At 31.3% G+C, this 16,364-nt stretch overlaps 2 protein-coding genes and 1 pseudogene across 2 annotated transcripts; 2 read left to right on the forward strand and 1 right to left on the reverse strand.

The window, feature by feature from the left end:
- Positions 1 to 7,940: 7,940 nt before the first annotated feature.
- Positions 7,941 to 9,116, forward strand: LOC120118242 (alpha-1,3-arabinosyltransferase XAT3-like; the record flags this gene model as incomplete). The annotated part of the gene is made up of 1 exon (XM_039138343.1): positions 7,941 to 9,116. A coding segment is annotated over one exon (1,176 nt), but the record flags the coding sequence as incomplete, so codon positions are not given.
- A 446-nt stretch (positions 9,117 to 9,562) lies between these two features.
- Positions 9,563 to 11,718, forward strand: LOC120118194 (annotated as a pseudogene).
- Positions 11,719 to 12,960: 1,242 nt separating this feature from the next.
- LOC120118198 (isopentenyl phosphate kinase-like) lies at positions 12,961 to 15,996 on the reverse strand. Its single transcript, XM_039138318.1, has 12 exons — positions 15,812 to 15,996; positions 15,476 to 15,712; positions 15,281 to 15,378; positions 15,082 to 15,124; positions 14,446 to 14,507; positions 14,262 to 14,318; positions 14,099 to 14,134; positions 13,939 to 14,016; positions 13,767 to 13,833; positions 13,626 to 13,688; positions 13,400 to 13,503; positions 12,961 to 13,316 (listed from the first exon to the last, which is right to left on the reverse strand). The coding sequence occupies exons 1-12, from the start codon at positions 15,858 to 15,860 to the stop codon at positions 13,221 to 13,223; spliced, it is 990 nt and encodes a 329-aa protein (XP_038994249.1). The 5' UTR covers positions 15,861 to 15,996; the 3' UTR covers positions 12,961 to 13,220.
- Between the last annotated feature and the right edge of the window lie 368 nt (positions 15,997 to 16,364).

The following is a 16,364-nucleotide window of genomic DNA, read 5'->3' on the forward strand; positions in this document are numbered from 1 at the left end:
TTACCTTTTTTTTATTTTTTTAAGAAACAGGGTAAACTACACACTTAATATATAAACTATCAATTTTGATCGGTTTTAGTACTTAAACTTTTATTTTTTTTAAAATCATACCTAATGTTTAATTTTTATTTCATTTTAGCACTCGTCGTTAAAAACTTAACAGACGAGCTCGTCGGTTGTCGTATCTATAGTTGTTGGACGTCGTATCCGTCAATTAATGAAGTCTAAACTTTCTAGCTACCACTGTTTGAACACCTTGAACATGATTCTAGTCTTCGTTTCACCGAAAAATGCCTCAATTTCCCTAAGTTGACGACAAAATATTCGATTTCTTCAACTTCTGATCTTCATGGTTCACCGTCCGATGGGCTTGAAATTAAACTATGTTAGTCGACTCGTCGTTCTCTCGTGTCCACCGTTCGGATTGGTCGTCCATCCACCAGAGCTATGCCACGTCAGCCCATCCGTTAAATTTTTAACGGTTGAGTACTAAAATGAAACAAAAACTAAACGTTAGGTATGATTTAAAAAAATGAAAGTTTAGGTACTAAAATGGATTAAAACTAATAGTTTATATACTAAACATGTAGTTTACCCAAAGAAATATTACCTTTCTCTTCAAATCATTAATTTAATTAAATTTAAGATAATTTGAAATAATTAAAATTAATCACTATAATATGATTGATAACAAATTGAATAATTTAAAATTAAATCAAAATAAATTTAAAATAATTATCATATAATTTATATCGAAACTAGAATGTGATGATGATGATTATTATTATTATTATTACTATTACTATTATTATTATTATTATATTGCAGTGCAGGAATTGTGTGGTTGATTATGATTGGTTGAATCCTTTATTCTGTAATAAAACAAGACATAAAGCTAATTCTTATAATCCTAACACGTGGCTTCCGTTTGTATTAGAAATGGATGTGAGTAGTGACCAAGTTGTCGATTTTGGACACGATATTACTTGTATAATTAATATATATATATATATATATATATTACATTTTAGATGGAATCTTTTATTTCATTATTTTATATTTGTAACTCTAAAAATATATTTTTTTCTATACATCAATGACATAATTACCAAAATATAAAATAAAGTAATACTTAATAAGGAAAAGAAATGTATCACTAATTTTAAAGGTAAAATTTTTAAATGGTCATTAAACTATACTAAAATACTTCTTTTGAACATCAAACTTTAAAAGTTACATAATATTTCATTCAATCAATCCCTTAATTGTATTACAAAATGAATATTGCATCTTTAATTATCATTAAAAGGATAACTTAACATGCTAAATTAATAAAAAAAATCTCATTCAACCCTCAATTATAAACTAAATTTTATTTTGATATTTTCAATATTTTAAAATAATAATTCTAAAAAATAAATTTTATATATATATATATTCATGATTTATTTTTAAAATTATAAAAGTATTTTTTTTAAATTATAACTTTATAATTAATCTTTTAATTCATAAAATTATAATTTTTTTAAAATATGAATTTATTAATTCAACATTCTTTATAATTAACTTTTTAAAATATAAATTTATTAATTCAAAAAATTTTATAATTAATTTTTTATTTAATTGTGGTTATATTTGAAAATTTATAATTTATAATTTTTGAAATCCAATAACTTTGGTAATAAAAATTAAATCATTTTTATTAAACAATGTGATTCAATTCTTTAACTTTTTTAGTATTTTTAAATATAATTTTAAAATATACATTTAAATTTTAAAAAATCCATATATTTAAAAAATATTTTTCTAATTTTTTGGAATTATTACTTAAAATTATTGAAAAATATCAAAAATAAAATTTTAGTCACAATTGATGGAGCAAATGAGATTTTATTTAGTCACATTAGCTCTTAATGATATTCAAGTGTCAATACTCTTTTTTTTAACGAATTTTAAAATTTAATATTCATTTTATAATTTTTTAAAAGTTGAATGACCAAAAAAATTATTTTATCATAATTTAACGACTATTTATAAATTGCGCTGTATAATCATCCTACTTAATAATATAAACATTGAATCTTTACCTTCTTAAAATGATGTATATACCCATTGGATTGTACTCGATAATTCTGCCCCTTGATAATGATTTAAAAAAAATGTTAAACGAAAACTAATATGGTAAAGTTTAAGAGCACCAAGTGAGATGGCAAATTATGTCATATTACGTAAGCAATTTATTTTCAAATATTACTATTATTATGGAAGGATCATTTTATTCAATGATTCCCTCTAACTTTTTATAGGGTCAACTTTTCTTAAAAAATTAAGTATAGACGGGATCAAATTTGATTTAGAATGAAAAATATAACATCTAATCCGAGAAAATAATATTATTTATAACATATATATCTCCAGATAATTGCTATAATAATTTTATCTATATATTTTTTCAATTATATCCTTATTCTATTGAATAAAAATATTATATTAGGGTCATGTCAGATTCAAGTTTTTACCCTAACATTTGCACTAAATTTAGAGTCAGGTGAAACTTTCCAAACTTGAATCAAATTAGATGTCGAGTGAAGAATATAGTTTTTGAGTCGGGTTTGGGTTGACCAAAAAACTAACTCTTTACCATCTCTAATTATTATCGAATATTGAGAATGATTAATTTTGCTCTATAGTAAATATGTAATTCAATAATTGAATTTGATTTTAAGATGTAATTTGATATTTGTATTTTTGTTGGTTCAATTAAGTATATGAACTTGATTTTTAAGTTCAAATTGATACCTAAACTTGATTTCATAGTTCAAATAAACCATTTATTTAAATATCAATTTGGACCAAAAATAAAGTTTATGCACCAATTTGAAGTAACAACTCAAGTTCAAGAGCCTAATTGAACCATAAAAGTTTAATATCAAATTGAACATTAAGGTCAAATTAAAATACCTAATTAGATAAGTCTGGGCGCTAAATTACAACGTGAAATAAATGTGAAGTACCAAAATATATTTACCCTAAACTATAATGCCAGGATACTATGATTTCCATATTAGGCCTAGAATTTTAGTGGTCCTTAAGTTCCTTAAATTTTGATTTTGGATCCATATTCGCTAAACTCGTTGTGATTTGATTGGTTGTTCGTCATAAGTATCATGCGGGGCAAGGATGTGAAAATAGAAGCAACTCAAGAGGATATAGATATCTTTAATGGGATTTATTTTATTCCCAAATGCATAAATAAAGGTACTGTTGTTTAGAAGGGGTTTATGTAAAGGATTAGTCTTTTCAAACAGTCGAATAAAGGTATAATGTTCTAGAATTTGTTTAACAAGGGTTTAATCTTTAAAAAATGTCTGATAAAAACTTATTATTTTGAGTTTACTCATATACACATTTTATATGTTTTTTTATTTGCTTAATTGGGGGTTTACTTGAAAATATTTTCAATTTGTATGCATTTATTTAAATTGTACAAGGCCTTTGACATTTTTTATAGGTTAAACAAAATTAGGGTTTGAATTATGACATTATGAATAAAGAAAATTAAGTTGGGAGGATCGTATTATATTAAAGTCTTTACAGTATCAAATATGAATCAATCAATTGATAAACCAAACCAATGATTAAAAAAATTATTCAAATTCAAATTATTTTTTTCATCCTAATAAATTTTCTCGCTCTATATAATGTGTCAATTAGTAAATTTAAGATAAATAGGTGGGGTTTGTTTTGTACACAGTAAATAAACAAACAAGTGGGCATAATAAATAGTTGTCATTCGATAGGTGTCCCATATGTAACAAATACGTAACTGAAGACGAACATTTCTGGTACTGAAATTTCTCAAAATTTAATTAAAATAGAGAAAATATACCGAAGACAAGAAATAAAACATATTTAAGCATCGAATACCTTTTGATTTATAAATGATTAGATAATATACATATTACATCAAATTGTTAAAATATGAATTAAAATGATATTATCTTACCTAAGTTTGATTTGTTTCATTATTGCGTGCATATAACGATAATAATACGAAGTGTGGTCCAATGAAATCATGCTTTCGCCCACCCTAAAAAAAAGGAAAAGAAACCTTTCATTTGATTCCTCCCACTTGTACAATCTAATTTATAATATCTAATGTGGTCTACCCTTTCAAGAAAACCTTCGTTTCGAATTTTCAATACTAAAAAAAAAAATTACATCAACGTTGAGATTAAAAGTAATTGACATTAAATTTATAATTCTATTCTTATAATTATTTATATATATTTTTTATTTCTTTTAGAATGTAATGTAAGCTTTGGTTGTATTAAAAAACCATTTAATTGGAATATAAGACGTATTTACATTTTCGTTAGGATAAAATATGAGTATATTATGCATTTAGTCATCCAATTTTTGTTGTATTCCTATTTTGGTTACGACTTGATTTTTTTACTTTATCACTCAAATTTTAAATGCCTTTTTATATCATCCGGTTGCTAAGTCATTATCATCTTGTAACATTTTTTTGTAAATTTATGCAAATCTTTTAAGCTTTCCTCTCAAACACAAACTTCTGGACTTTATTTGATTCATTGATAAGAGTATTTTCTTTTAAATTTGAACAATAAGGAGGAAGAAGGGAGGAAAATAATATATTTTAGTCTCATATTGATTAGACAATAAATATTATCCATCGGGCCAAGAGAATGTCAAAGATTTGGTTGAATTTTGTCGATTAAAATAAAATTTTGAGTAAAATCAAACTGAAAATAATAAAGAGAGGAGAAAGACGAACGTGTTAAAGATGAAAGTGCTAGTACTAGTTATGTCACAAACGATGATCGATGACGGTGGAAAAGAATACCAATCATGAGCAAAACAGGTCAAATATATGGTCAACTTCATAAATAAAACAGACTAAAACGCAGTTTTAGTATTACTGTTATACAACTAGTGGTTGGTGACCTAAACCAAAGAAAGGTGATACAGTTGATATTTTTTTAAAGTTTGATAGTCAAAATAGAAATACAACAAACATTGAATGATTAAATACATAATTTATCCTAAGAAAATCAGTGAAGGAAATAAGAATTGAAGTAACTAGTAGAATCAAATCAATCAAGAATTAGAAGCTTGTTTGGCATGGTTCTATATAAAAAAAATCACATGTTACGTGAATTGACATAAAACCTTGAGATGTTCCTATGAGCACACTAGAGTGACTAGCATAGGAGAGGTCGTGCCTCCAATTTTTTGTCTAATGTTATTTTTTTTGGGGTTACAGTCTAATGTTAATTTTAATTCTTGTTCATTTAAATATTTGTCATATTATATCTCGTCCTTCTTAATTTTTGGGTTAATTACTCATTAAATCTCTGATAACATTTAAATTGGATAATTTACTTTATTTATTGCTTAATTTGATTTCGTCCCTCCGATGAGAGTACGAAAGCATCCAAAATGATGTGACCTTAATGCAAATGGGGACACGTAATAGTTGGGGCAGGATTGTACTTTCTATATGTTAGAGAAAAAGGAGATGTGCTTCGGCAACTTGGTGTGTTGGTCCTTTTCAACTCCAAGATTTGGAGTCAAACAACCAATATTCGGCGTTCTTATTTGGCCTTATTCCTATATTGTGATTTTGCCTAAGACTACCCTTTGAAAAATTGCATTTAAGAATGTAACGTTAATAGAATCATCAAACGGTTTCAGTGGTTAAAAAAATGTTATTATTTCTTCAAATATCGAGTTTGAGTAACTACGCTTATAAAATTTGTTCGTTTTTAATAATTTAAAAAATAAACATATATTGTCCTTATAATCATCCAACTATTAAAAAATATAGCGTTAAGATGAGGCCAATGTTTCGACCAAAACATGAAACGATGTTTGGTTAATTGAAACGCCTTTGTTTAACGGATATGGCCCAATTGATAAATATATGGGCTCATATAAAAGTTCAATTAATAGGAAATGAATAAATATTTTGAAGAATTAATCAATTTTTTTGAAGAATAAACTCGAGTTCAGGTTTAGGGCGAAAAAAATATGACCCAAACCGAGAATAATAATATAATTGATCTTTATATATTTAGATATCATTATTATAATATCTCTTATATATATATATATATATATATATATATATATATATATATATATATATATATATATTATATATTATTTATATATATCCTTAATTATATTTAAATTAGTAACGCTAATACCCCATTTACCTCAAATGTTTCTTTATTTTTCATTTGTAAGAGATACAAATATACTAGTAATTGAATGGGTGTATGGCATGTCATAAGTCGTAATTAATATAGTTTGATTATTATTTAATTTGAAATCAATCAAACATTTATTTAAAAAAGGGTAGGTAACTCGGTCCAAAACACCATTGGCCTATTTAAGATTCCCACCCTTTTGTCAAACCAGTGCTTAAACATTAAGTACATTCAAAATATAACCTTCGAAATCAATCTCTTTCCCGTCGCTAACGCTAACCCAAAGTATTTCATCCATCATTCGCTCATTTCTGCAGCAAACCAAAGCCCTCCACAATTCTAAAGCCAGCAACATAGTCAGGTACAGTTTTCCAAGCACTTAAGACTTTGTTTAAGGATAGTTGATTATATATATGACAAATGCATCTCTTTTTTCTCTGCAAGGCTTTTGGTCTCTTGTATATGTATAATTCAGGGCGATGAAGAAGATAAATGGGAGCTCGAAAGCAGCCGTTGCGACGGTCCTTTTTTGCTTCTTGTTGGTATGGTTTCATACCATGAGCTTGAGCATGTCGTCAATTTCGAGGATCAACAACATAATAGCAGCAACGTCGTCGTCATGGTCATCCTCCACGTTTACCTTAAAGAAGAACCAAGGTAACCGTTATTCTATATTAGATACAAATTTCCAAACTCTTTCTTCCCAAATTTACTCAAAGACAAAAAATCAAATATTAAGATGAATTAAATTATTAAAACGCGAGGAAAGAAAAATCTAATAAATATTTAAACTTAAAATTGAAGAAGAAACGATCTAATAAGGTTAGAAAGGTAAATGAGACACATGTAATTAAAATCAATTCGCTTTAAATAACTTTTTTTGTTTATAGATATATTGATATTAAATTACTATTTGAGTCTGAATGTAGACGGATTAAAATAAGGTGAGTTCAATTTTTCGGATTTTATTTAGAATCAAACTTAAAATTTAGATAATGATATTTAATTGAGCCCCAATGGAGTTTGAACTCTTTATCATTCGAACTCGGCTAGATTAACCTTCCTGTTTCGGTTGGAGGGTTTATTTCAAATTCCACCAACTGCACTCCATACCCTTTGACCTCATCAAGGCTTTGCATTCCACTAATATATGATTGGTTTGGTGGTATGCTTAATTAGTTGGGTTCAATTTAACTAATTAATTAACAATAAGATGGTTATTATTATTATTTCGTCCTAAATAAAATATAAGGTTGTTACGTTCTGAATTTTGGTATCTTTCAACAAACTATTATCCATTAAGAAAACTGTTGTAGAAGATTTTATTTTTTGTTTATATTCATGTATTTTTAATATGGAAATCTGATTATATTCACAGTCCACACTAATTAATCAATATATTAAAGTTTAGTGACGATTTTTATCGATTAAAGAATTATATTAAATAGTTTTTTAAATTTAAAAATTTGATTGAGTAGGAAAAAATTAAAAATTAAGATTTTAAGTTTAAGAACCTTCAAAACTATTAATATAGGTAGTTGTCAAGTACTTGTCTAAGAATATTTTACATTACCAATAAATAATACTAATAGTCTATACATTTGTATACGTGGCATTTTATTACATTTCTTTTTTTTTCAAATTTCAACAGAAACACGTGTTGAAATTGCAACTGTGGCAAGTCAGCAGAATCGCCAACTACTTCCACGTGTCATCACCTGCAACCGTTCTTATATTCGCTACGATCTCTGCACTGTCAACGGCTCCACTGTCTTGGACTTCGCATCCTCGACATTCTTTACAGTGGACCCCACTAATGCCATCCACGTGGAGAAAATTAAGCCATACCCGAGAAAATACGAGGATTACATCATGGGCCAGATCAAAGAGCTTACTCTAGTCTCTGGCCCATCAAGCCCAAAATGCACAATCCAACACGAGGCTCCGGCCATTGTATTTAGTGCGGGAGGGTATACTGGAAACTTATTCCATGCTTTCAATGACGGATTCATCCCCCTCTTCATCACCATCAATTCCATCTACCCCGATCGTGATTTCATCATCGTGGTATCCGAGTACCATGATTGGTGGTATAGTAAGTATGTCGAATTACTTAAGGTTTTTAGCAAACACCCGATTATCTCCCTCGAAAAAGACAACGTCACTCACTGTTTCCCTTCAGCAACTCTAGGCCTCATATCACATGGCTTTATGACCATAGACCCAACAGTAATCCCATCGTCCAAAACACTATTGCATTTCCGGGAGCTCCTAGCAAAAGCCTATAACCAAAATCATATTCCCTCTCCTCCCCTAGGTTTAAAACCCGAACGCCGGCCTCGTCTCGTTTTAACTTGTCGAGGTAATGACGTGTCATCACGAAGGATATTGAATCAAGAAGAAATGATTCGAGTAATGAAAGAAGTAGGATTTGATGTAATTGTATTTGAACCGAACCGTTACACGCCTCTTAATAATGCATATGCATTGTTGAATTCCAGTCACATGATGATAGGTGTGCATGGAGCAGCGCTCACACACGCATTGTTTCTTCGACCGGGGTCGGTGTTCATGCAAGTGGTACCGATCGGGACAGAATGGGCAGCAGATGCATTTTACGGGAGAATAGCTAAAGGAATAAATTTGAAGTACTTGGAGTATAAGATTAGGGTTGAAGAAAGTAGCTTGATTGAAAAGTACGGGAAAGATAACATATTGCTGAAAGATCCATCAGTACTTCAGAAGAAAGGGTGGCCAACAGAGATCATGGACATTTACTTGAAGCAACAGAATGTGAAACTTGATTTGGTCAGGTTTAAAAGAAGTTTGGAGAATGCTTATTTGATGGCAAAGAAGTTTATGTATAAGGAAAGATAATTTTTTTATTTAATTTTTTATGCAATTTTTTTTGATTTTATTGATTAAAATGTTACGAAGCACTTGATTCAACCATTGGAGTTGTTTTAATTTAAATAAAAGACTCGAATTTAAGTAATTGAAAATGTTATAATATTAAATATTTGAGAAGAGAATTTTGTTGTTATTCTATTCATGACATTTATTCTATTGTGATGAAAATAGTATTTTTATAAAAAAATCTAAGTTAACTTGTTAACTAATATAGTAGAGAGACCGAAATAGTAATTTGACCTATATGAGGGTTCAAGTAGTATGAACCTCATATATACGAGGATCAAATTATGTATAAAGATTGTCTCCAATTTGATTATAGTAGAGGGACCGAAATAGTAGTTTGACCTTTTAATAAATAAATATATAAATAACAGGTTCCTAGGTTTGCACTTGAAAAACCATGACCTGAAGTCATTCGCTACAAACGAGTGAAACTGTCAAAAAAGAGATTTCTCACTTCTCAGTCTGTTCTTTCGTGCGCATAAATGGAGGCCAAGCTGCTTGAGTTACCGTTCTCTTTCAGTTTCAACCAAAATGGCGCAAAATCTGCAAGACCCATTTCTCTTTTCACGCCCAAAATAGCTCTCAAAGTCACGGCGTCGAGCTTCGTTGCAAATGTCTATCGCTCTATTGGAACTTCTTATTCTTCTTCAAACATAAGGTAAGAAATGCCATCAAAATGATATTTTTTTCTTCTTCCTCGGTATATGATTTTGTTCATTCGTTCGGGAATTTATTGAATAGTTCATGCAAGTGAATTTAGAATTGTTAGACCGAAAATTTTTCCATCTTTTCCCCTTTTTTTGGTTGAAGCTTTACATTTAAGTTTGGATTAGGAAAATTCCAAACAGAGATTTACTGATTAACATATGGCAAGCAAGGGAGACCTTTGTGATTGTTCATTCACTTTTGTTGCATTCTTTGCTTGATTGAGTCTAAGTAAAATTTGTTTCAGTTTTTGTTAAGTTGAAAATAAATCCCAAATTTTATAGTTTATTATTAACCAAAGGAAAGTGAGTTGAATTTAGCTGAAGATAATCGAATTTTGTTTCAATTACTATTGTTACTTGTATTACATATGCTTGCATTTTTTTCCCCATACAGGTTTTCGAAGAAGCCTAGGGTGGATGAGAGTGACAACCTTACTCTCAACAGTATAAGACGTCCTTAATTCGACAGGAAGATAGCATAATATTTAGCCTTTTGGAGAGAGCTCAGTACTGTTATAACCCAGACACATATAACCAAGATGCATTTTCCATGGATGGATTTAAAGGGCATTGCCTTTGGTCAAGTTCATGGTTCGGGAAACTGAAAGGCTCCATGCTCAGGTTGTGTTCTTTTATGTGGAGAAGATGTTCGGTGAATGGATTACTTTATGTGAATAACATTCTGATGATTTTCTATGCAAATAGGTCGGCAGATATAAAAGTCCCGATGAATACCATTTCTTCCCATCATATGTTTCATGTCCTATTGCTAGCATGCCGTGCCTCACGAAATCATTGACTGATATCATCGCTTTAAAGAGTATATCCATTCATAATGAGCTGCCATTGGATCTTTCAAATATATTGATACCTTATTAACGGTTAAAGCTGTGTTACGGGACATATCCATTAACCATTGGGAATTTTCTTCCGTTTGATACTAGGTTTTGCATCTCTGTGCTGGTTCAATTAACATAAACATTAAGGTTTGGAATGTGTACTTTGCGGAGCTTCTATCGAGATTGGTTGAAGCCGGAGATGATGGTAATTGTGGGTCTGCTGCTGTATGCGACACAATGTGCTTGCAGGTATGCCATTAAGCAGTTCCGTTCATCATTTCTTAGCTTCTCTGACCTGCATTTGGATTGAAAATCACAGATTACACGACAATAGAGATGGGATATATATATATTATTATCACCTCTCTCTGTACTCTTGGGGAGGGTGGAATAATTCAGAATTTCCTTCGTTTTTCATCGTAAGTCTCCTTTGTTTACTTTGTTCCTATTATAATTTTCGGGAAGCTTCTCCTTCTCTTTTCGTGTTAAAAGGAATTTTCTTTTGGAAGCCTTGGATGTTTCCAACCTTTTCACTCTATTTTACAGGCACTTTCAAAAAGAATTCACTATGGAAAATTTGTAGCAGAGGCGAAATTTCGAGAATCACCTGCCGTTTATGAGGATGCCATCAGAGCAAAAGTGAAGTTTCTTTCACATTTCTCCCGCACCATCCTTCTTGTTTGGGATACTTCGTATTCACAATTAACAAATTTCCTTCCTTTCCTTTGGAATGTGCACCTAACAGGACCGGTCTCGACTGATGGAGTGACTAACATACGAGACAGTAGAACAGCTGTGAAAAAGAGAGGGGATATGAAAGCGAGAGCATATGGTCAAGAGCTAAACTTTTCGCAGGCTGGAGTTGCAGCAGTTTCAGATCCTGTATACAAGATCAAGCCAAGTTTAGTAGCTGATCTCTGTGGCGATTGGATCATGCCCTTAACAAAGGAAGTTCAAGTCGAATACTTGTTTCGACGGTTGGACTAACGGAAAGCTTCAACCACAGGGTGTTTGAACATCGCTTCTTTCATGTTAAATAACAGAGTTTCAGTTTTCTAATTTATAGCACAGATTCCTCAGGAAATTCCCAGTAATGTTCATCTAACAGCAAGGGGCAACTTCTCTTTTGTAGGCTCTCATTTTAGTTGGATTTACATAGTTTTTCAAAACCTTCTAAAACAATGGTTGCCACCATGCGAGGCTACATTCATCTTCTAATCATAACATCATCATATTATTAAGCATCTTTGGAGAACTTTTAAACACATCGACTTCTTTGCAGTTTGCTCCTTTTCCTTTCCAATTTTCAATCTTTTTGGCTGCTGAGGAAGTGACTGAAGTAGTAGCATCGAAGACTTTGTGTCCCATTACAATAAATTCATTTAAAAACGGGATAATTATTACAAATTGACAGAAAAAACCTTCAAATAGCAGAAAATATGGAAGAAGAAAAAAAGGCAACTAGCACAGTCACCATCACCCTCAGATTGCATAAACACCCTTCACAAAATGTAAAATGCTCCGGAGTCCCAATCTTCAAAAAGCAGCCCCTTTTTTGTTCCTTCTTCTTCAATGTACAGCTAGCAAATGGATATATTTGTCTAATTTAAATGGTTTTTTTTAACTATATACAATATGTATACATATTTCTTTATATTTTTTCACGTATGTAAGTAAGATTTATAATATTATTTAATTAATCAAATAAGTTTAAAATTATATAATATATTATAATATTATTTTTAAGGGAGTAATTTTGTGGATAAAAGATCTAGTCATAACTACAAACACCGACAGCAGCAACCAGTAAAAAAACCAAAAAAAAATTGAAAGAGACAAAAAATGAAATTGCTCATCTCGATATCGACGAGTTTTCGACAAATGAAATAACCATCGATCAATATCAACGAGGAGAAGGTTTCATTCAATTAGAAGATTAATATAATTCAGTTTTAAATTGATCTAACGATTAACAGTGACATATAATAACATTTGAACTTTTAATTTCGATTAAGATTTTTTTGATGAATTTGAACAGAAGAAAAAGAAGAGGAGAGAGATAATTAGTAATATTTTCAACCTACTATTTTACCGAACAGTGACAAAAACAATAACTAACGGAGAAACAATGATTGTTAAGTTTTGGAACCGTCGTAAATTTTTAGAAATGAAAAAAAATGAAAATTTTTTAACGTGCAACATAATATTTTCTTAGTACAAGAAAGATGGATGTTTATAATGAAAGTTCAGTAATTGAACTAAAACATCAAAACATTAAAGATACTAAATAAAAAGCTCAAAAGCCAGCTGTTTGAATCAAGTAGAATAGCGTTTGATTTACATCCTTAATCGGAATGCAAGCAAAGCCATGGTGAGAGCCGCTAACTTTGAATAATAAGCTTAAAACAATATGGGAACAAACCACCAATAAAGGTCGCTTATCAGTTCGGTCCCAAAAAAATAGTATTGGTTACAAAACATGCTCCAATGCCTCGTTGACTTCTATATGCTCGGCCAATCTACCTTGAGAACCGGATAACCGTCCCGAGCCAGTCATCTGGTATGTTATGTCTCAGTTCTCCCCTCAATGCTTTCAAAGAGTGGCTCGTGGCGGCCTGAAAAGTTTGCACAAACATGGAGGCCAATGAACCAATGAAGCCTATGCCTTAAATATGGAAAAAAGCATATCGCTATTTACCTTCACGATATAAACGTCGATCCCCAGCTTTGCAATTAGTGCAGCTTCTGATATTTTGGTCACCATTCCCCCAGTTGTATCATGAGCTGCTACGATTATTTCAACTGTTCGAAGAATCAATATTTTCAGACCGGTGAATGGTTTTGATCGATAAAAGCTCAACTACAAAAGCTCTTCTCTTCATTACGTTCGAAGTTCAGGCAAATGATGAAAAGGGCAAGTGTACCTTGCTTGTTCATGCTTTGCGGAGTCGGTTTCACAACAGACCACTTCCCGTCTTCACCCACGGCTGATATAAACACGAATAACGTCATTAATATCGAGATTATACAAAGGTCGGATTTGCAGTTAATAGTAAGTGGCTAACCTATTTCTCTCAAGAGAACTGCGTTTGGATCCGTCGGTGGCCGGTCATATACACCCGAAACATCAGTCTTTTATATCTCATTAATTGGAAAACAAATAGAGAACAACGTTCACCATCTATCATGCAGTGTTGATAAACCGAATTTAAAATTCACTCGACGGCTGAAGGATACAAGAAAGACAACATATTCTGGCCTCAGGTGTTCCGCGAGATGACGGATGATAACATCTCCGCTCAAAATGGTGCATCCCTGATTAAACAAGTAGTTATATTATAGGTCAAATATGAGAATTGACAAAATCGTAATTCGCATCTGCTTAGAGATATCTGACCAGACTGTCATCAAACACTGCATCTCCATGTAAAACCTATAAAAGCACGTAATAAAATGACACGGTTATTAGCAGTTCATAGGAAACTATAACAAGGACATATTCCGATAGATGCTGCTCAGTTATCAAGCTGAAGTCCGATACAGGATTCAAATTAACTTACAGGGATAAAACCTGAGTCAATCGCTTTGGATACTCCCGAAAAATCAGCAGAAGCTACCTGAAGAAGCATATGGTTAAAAAATTTATAGAAACAATGGCTCCACCAAGAAGAAACATAAAGGGAAAAGAAAACCGGCTTCAAAATCTAGTCTAGTCTAACAAATAATTCTTCAGATGCTCCTCACATTTCTTTCCGAGGTTGACCATCCACATGAATGTGGAGACATTCCGATAGAAGGAATACCCTCTGCAAGAAAAGCACAAAACTTTGTTTACTGACATATTGCTAGTGTAGCGAAACAGAGTGCAGAAAATGAGGCCGAACAGAAGATAATAGCAGAAATTTCATTGTTTTTTTTTTTCCATTTCAAATTCGATAGTGATCTAGCAAGAGGCATAATACCACAACAGAGAATATTATGGTATATGAAGTCGGTAATACCAAACAACTTAATACAACATGATGAATATTTCAGCATCTTTAGTCTAAATTCGTAAAGCTTTTTGGTTAATCATGTACTCTATGATGGTCATCACTGAACTCAGCGAATGCTCAACAGAAGTTGCACAAATTCACATGTCTATGTGTGTAAATTCAAACACATTGCTGTAAAGACCTGTTCTACAAATTAGAGATAACTACGAAGAATAAGCTTAACTCGAAGTCGCAACACACTGAACACGGAAATCTAGAGCGTCAATGGAATCTTATCAGCTACATTTGTTAGACTTAACAAAGACAAACATTTGCAAAGAATATACATAGGAAGACATCAAAGCGAGCTTTTAGAGCATATATGTAATGTTAAAGAGATCAGTACCTCTAGCTAGTGCTCGGACGATTTCAAGATTAAGAGTTGTAACCTGGAAAAGGACCATGACCGGAAAAAAATATCGAATAATACGTAATATGACGATGACAATCGATGACTACAAGTTTTACAGATGAACTAAGTGAAGATTCAATCGTAGTTGCATAGAATTCTCCTTAAATTTAAATATAAAATCGCCATATCTTACAGAAATTCGAGTTGCAACGAAACCAGCCTTGACAAGAGGTTGAATCAATCCTCCTTTATGAACCCCAGATTTGCTTGCCTGGAAATGCCCAAATGAACCTACAAACGAAAGTAAAATCACTAATTCTATTTCTAGATCACTTCAAATTAAATCCAAATAAGAAACCCCAGAAATCAGACCATAATAAAAGCTCACCAGCACCGTGAACGACAACAAATCTGCTGAAATCGACGGTGAACTGACACTGATCATCGATATCAGCTAAAGTAGAAGAAATATCCGAAACTCCATCTCTTTTACTCCAATCCATCCCGATTACTTTGTTTGAACAAGAACCCAGATTCATTGCTTGCCTTAACTGGGATGAAACTGTTTCGAGATTCTCTTCGTTGATCTTCTCTAGCTCGTTTTTACAAGTAATTGCTGCTCCTCCTGTTTTACACCCAAAATTAACAAAATTCTAAAGATGGTTTCAAGAGCATGAAAATTAGAGTGCTTTTAAAAGTTTGAAACTTTGAGAAAAAGAGAGACCGAGTTTGACGATGCAACGAATCGTTTGATTAAGGTTGGTTTCTTCCATTTTCGGGTTTCTGGAAACTGGAACTCTGAGTTGAATTTGATGTTGTTCTTCTTGCACTCGTGTTCTGTCAGAATCGAGAGTTGAAAGACTGTACCAAGATGGAAACTTTGATTCACTGAACTAAACCAGTTCGGAGATAGACTTAAGAGATGTTCATTTTAATTCAATACGATCTTATAAGATATTTTTAAAAATATAATAAGTTGGAGTTGAATTTGAGTTTGAGTTTAGATTGAAGGTATATTAATTTAATTAGACTCAATAATTATAATATATTTATATTTTAAGATAATTATTATGATATTGTTCTCTATGTATATTTGTTTAATTAAATTCCTGTATTATTTTTTGTTAGGTTATAACAAGGGGAGTTTTTTATCCTAAAAATTAGATTTGATTTTGGGTGAAATTTTCCCAAACCTAAGTCGAACTAGATAACGAATAAAGGAGTGTTAGGTCAAATTCGACGTAGAACCCTTGACTATCCCTAGATAGAGTCAAGTT

The sequence above is a fragment of the Hibiscus syriacus genome, unplaced genomic scaffold (assembly GCF_006381635.1).
Source record: "Hibiscus syriacus cultivar Baekdansim isolate YM2019G1 unplaced genomic scaffold, ASM638163v2 tig00110327_pilon, whole genome shotgun sequence".
Lineage (NCBI taxonomy): Eukaryota > Viridiplantae > Streptophyta > Magnoliopsida > Malvales > Malvaceae > Hibiscus > Hibiscus syriacus.

Excerpts from the sequence above, each read along its gene's own strand:
- LOC120118198 (XM_039138318.1), bottom strand. The coding sequence starts at position 15,860 with ATGGAAGAAACCAACCTTAATCAAACGATTCGTTGCATCGTCAAACTC. Across the intron at positions 14,017-14,098 it reads CAGTGTTTGATGACAGTCTG|GGATGCACCATTTTGAGCGG; the intron begins GTCAGATATCTC and ends TTGTTTAATCAG. Across the intron at positions 13,504-13,625 it reads GCAAAGCATGAACAAGCAAG|TTGAAATAATCGTAGCAGCT; the intron begins GTACACTTGCCC and ends TTCTTCGAACAG.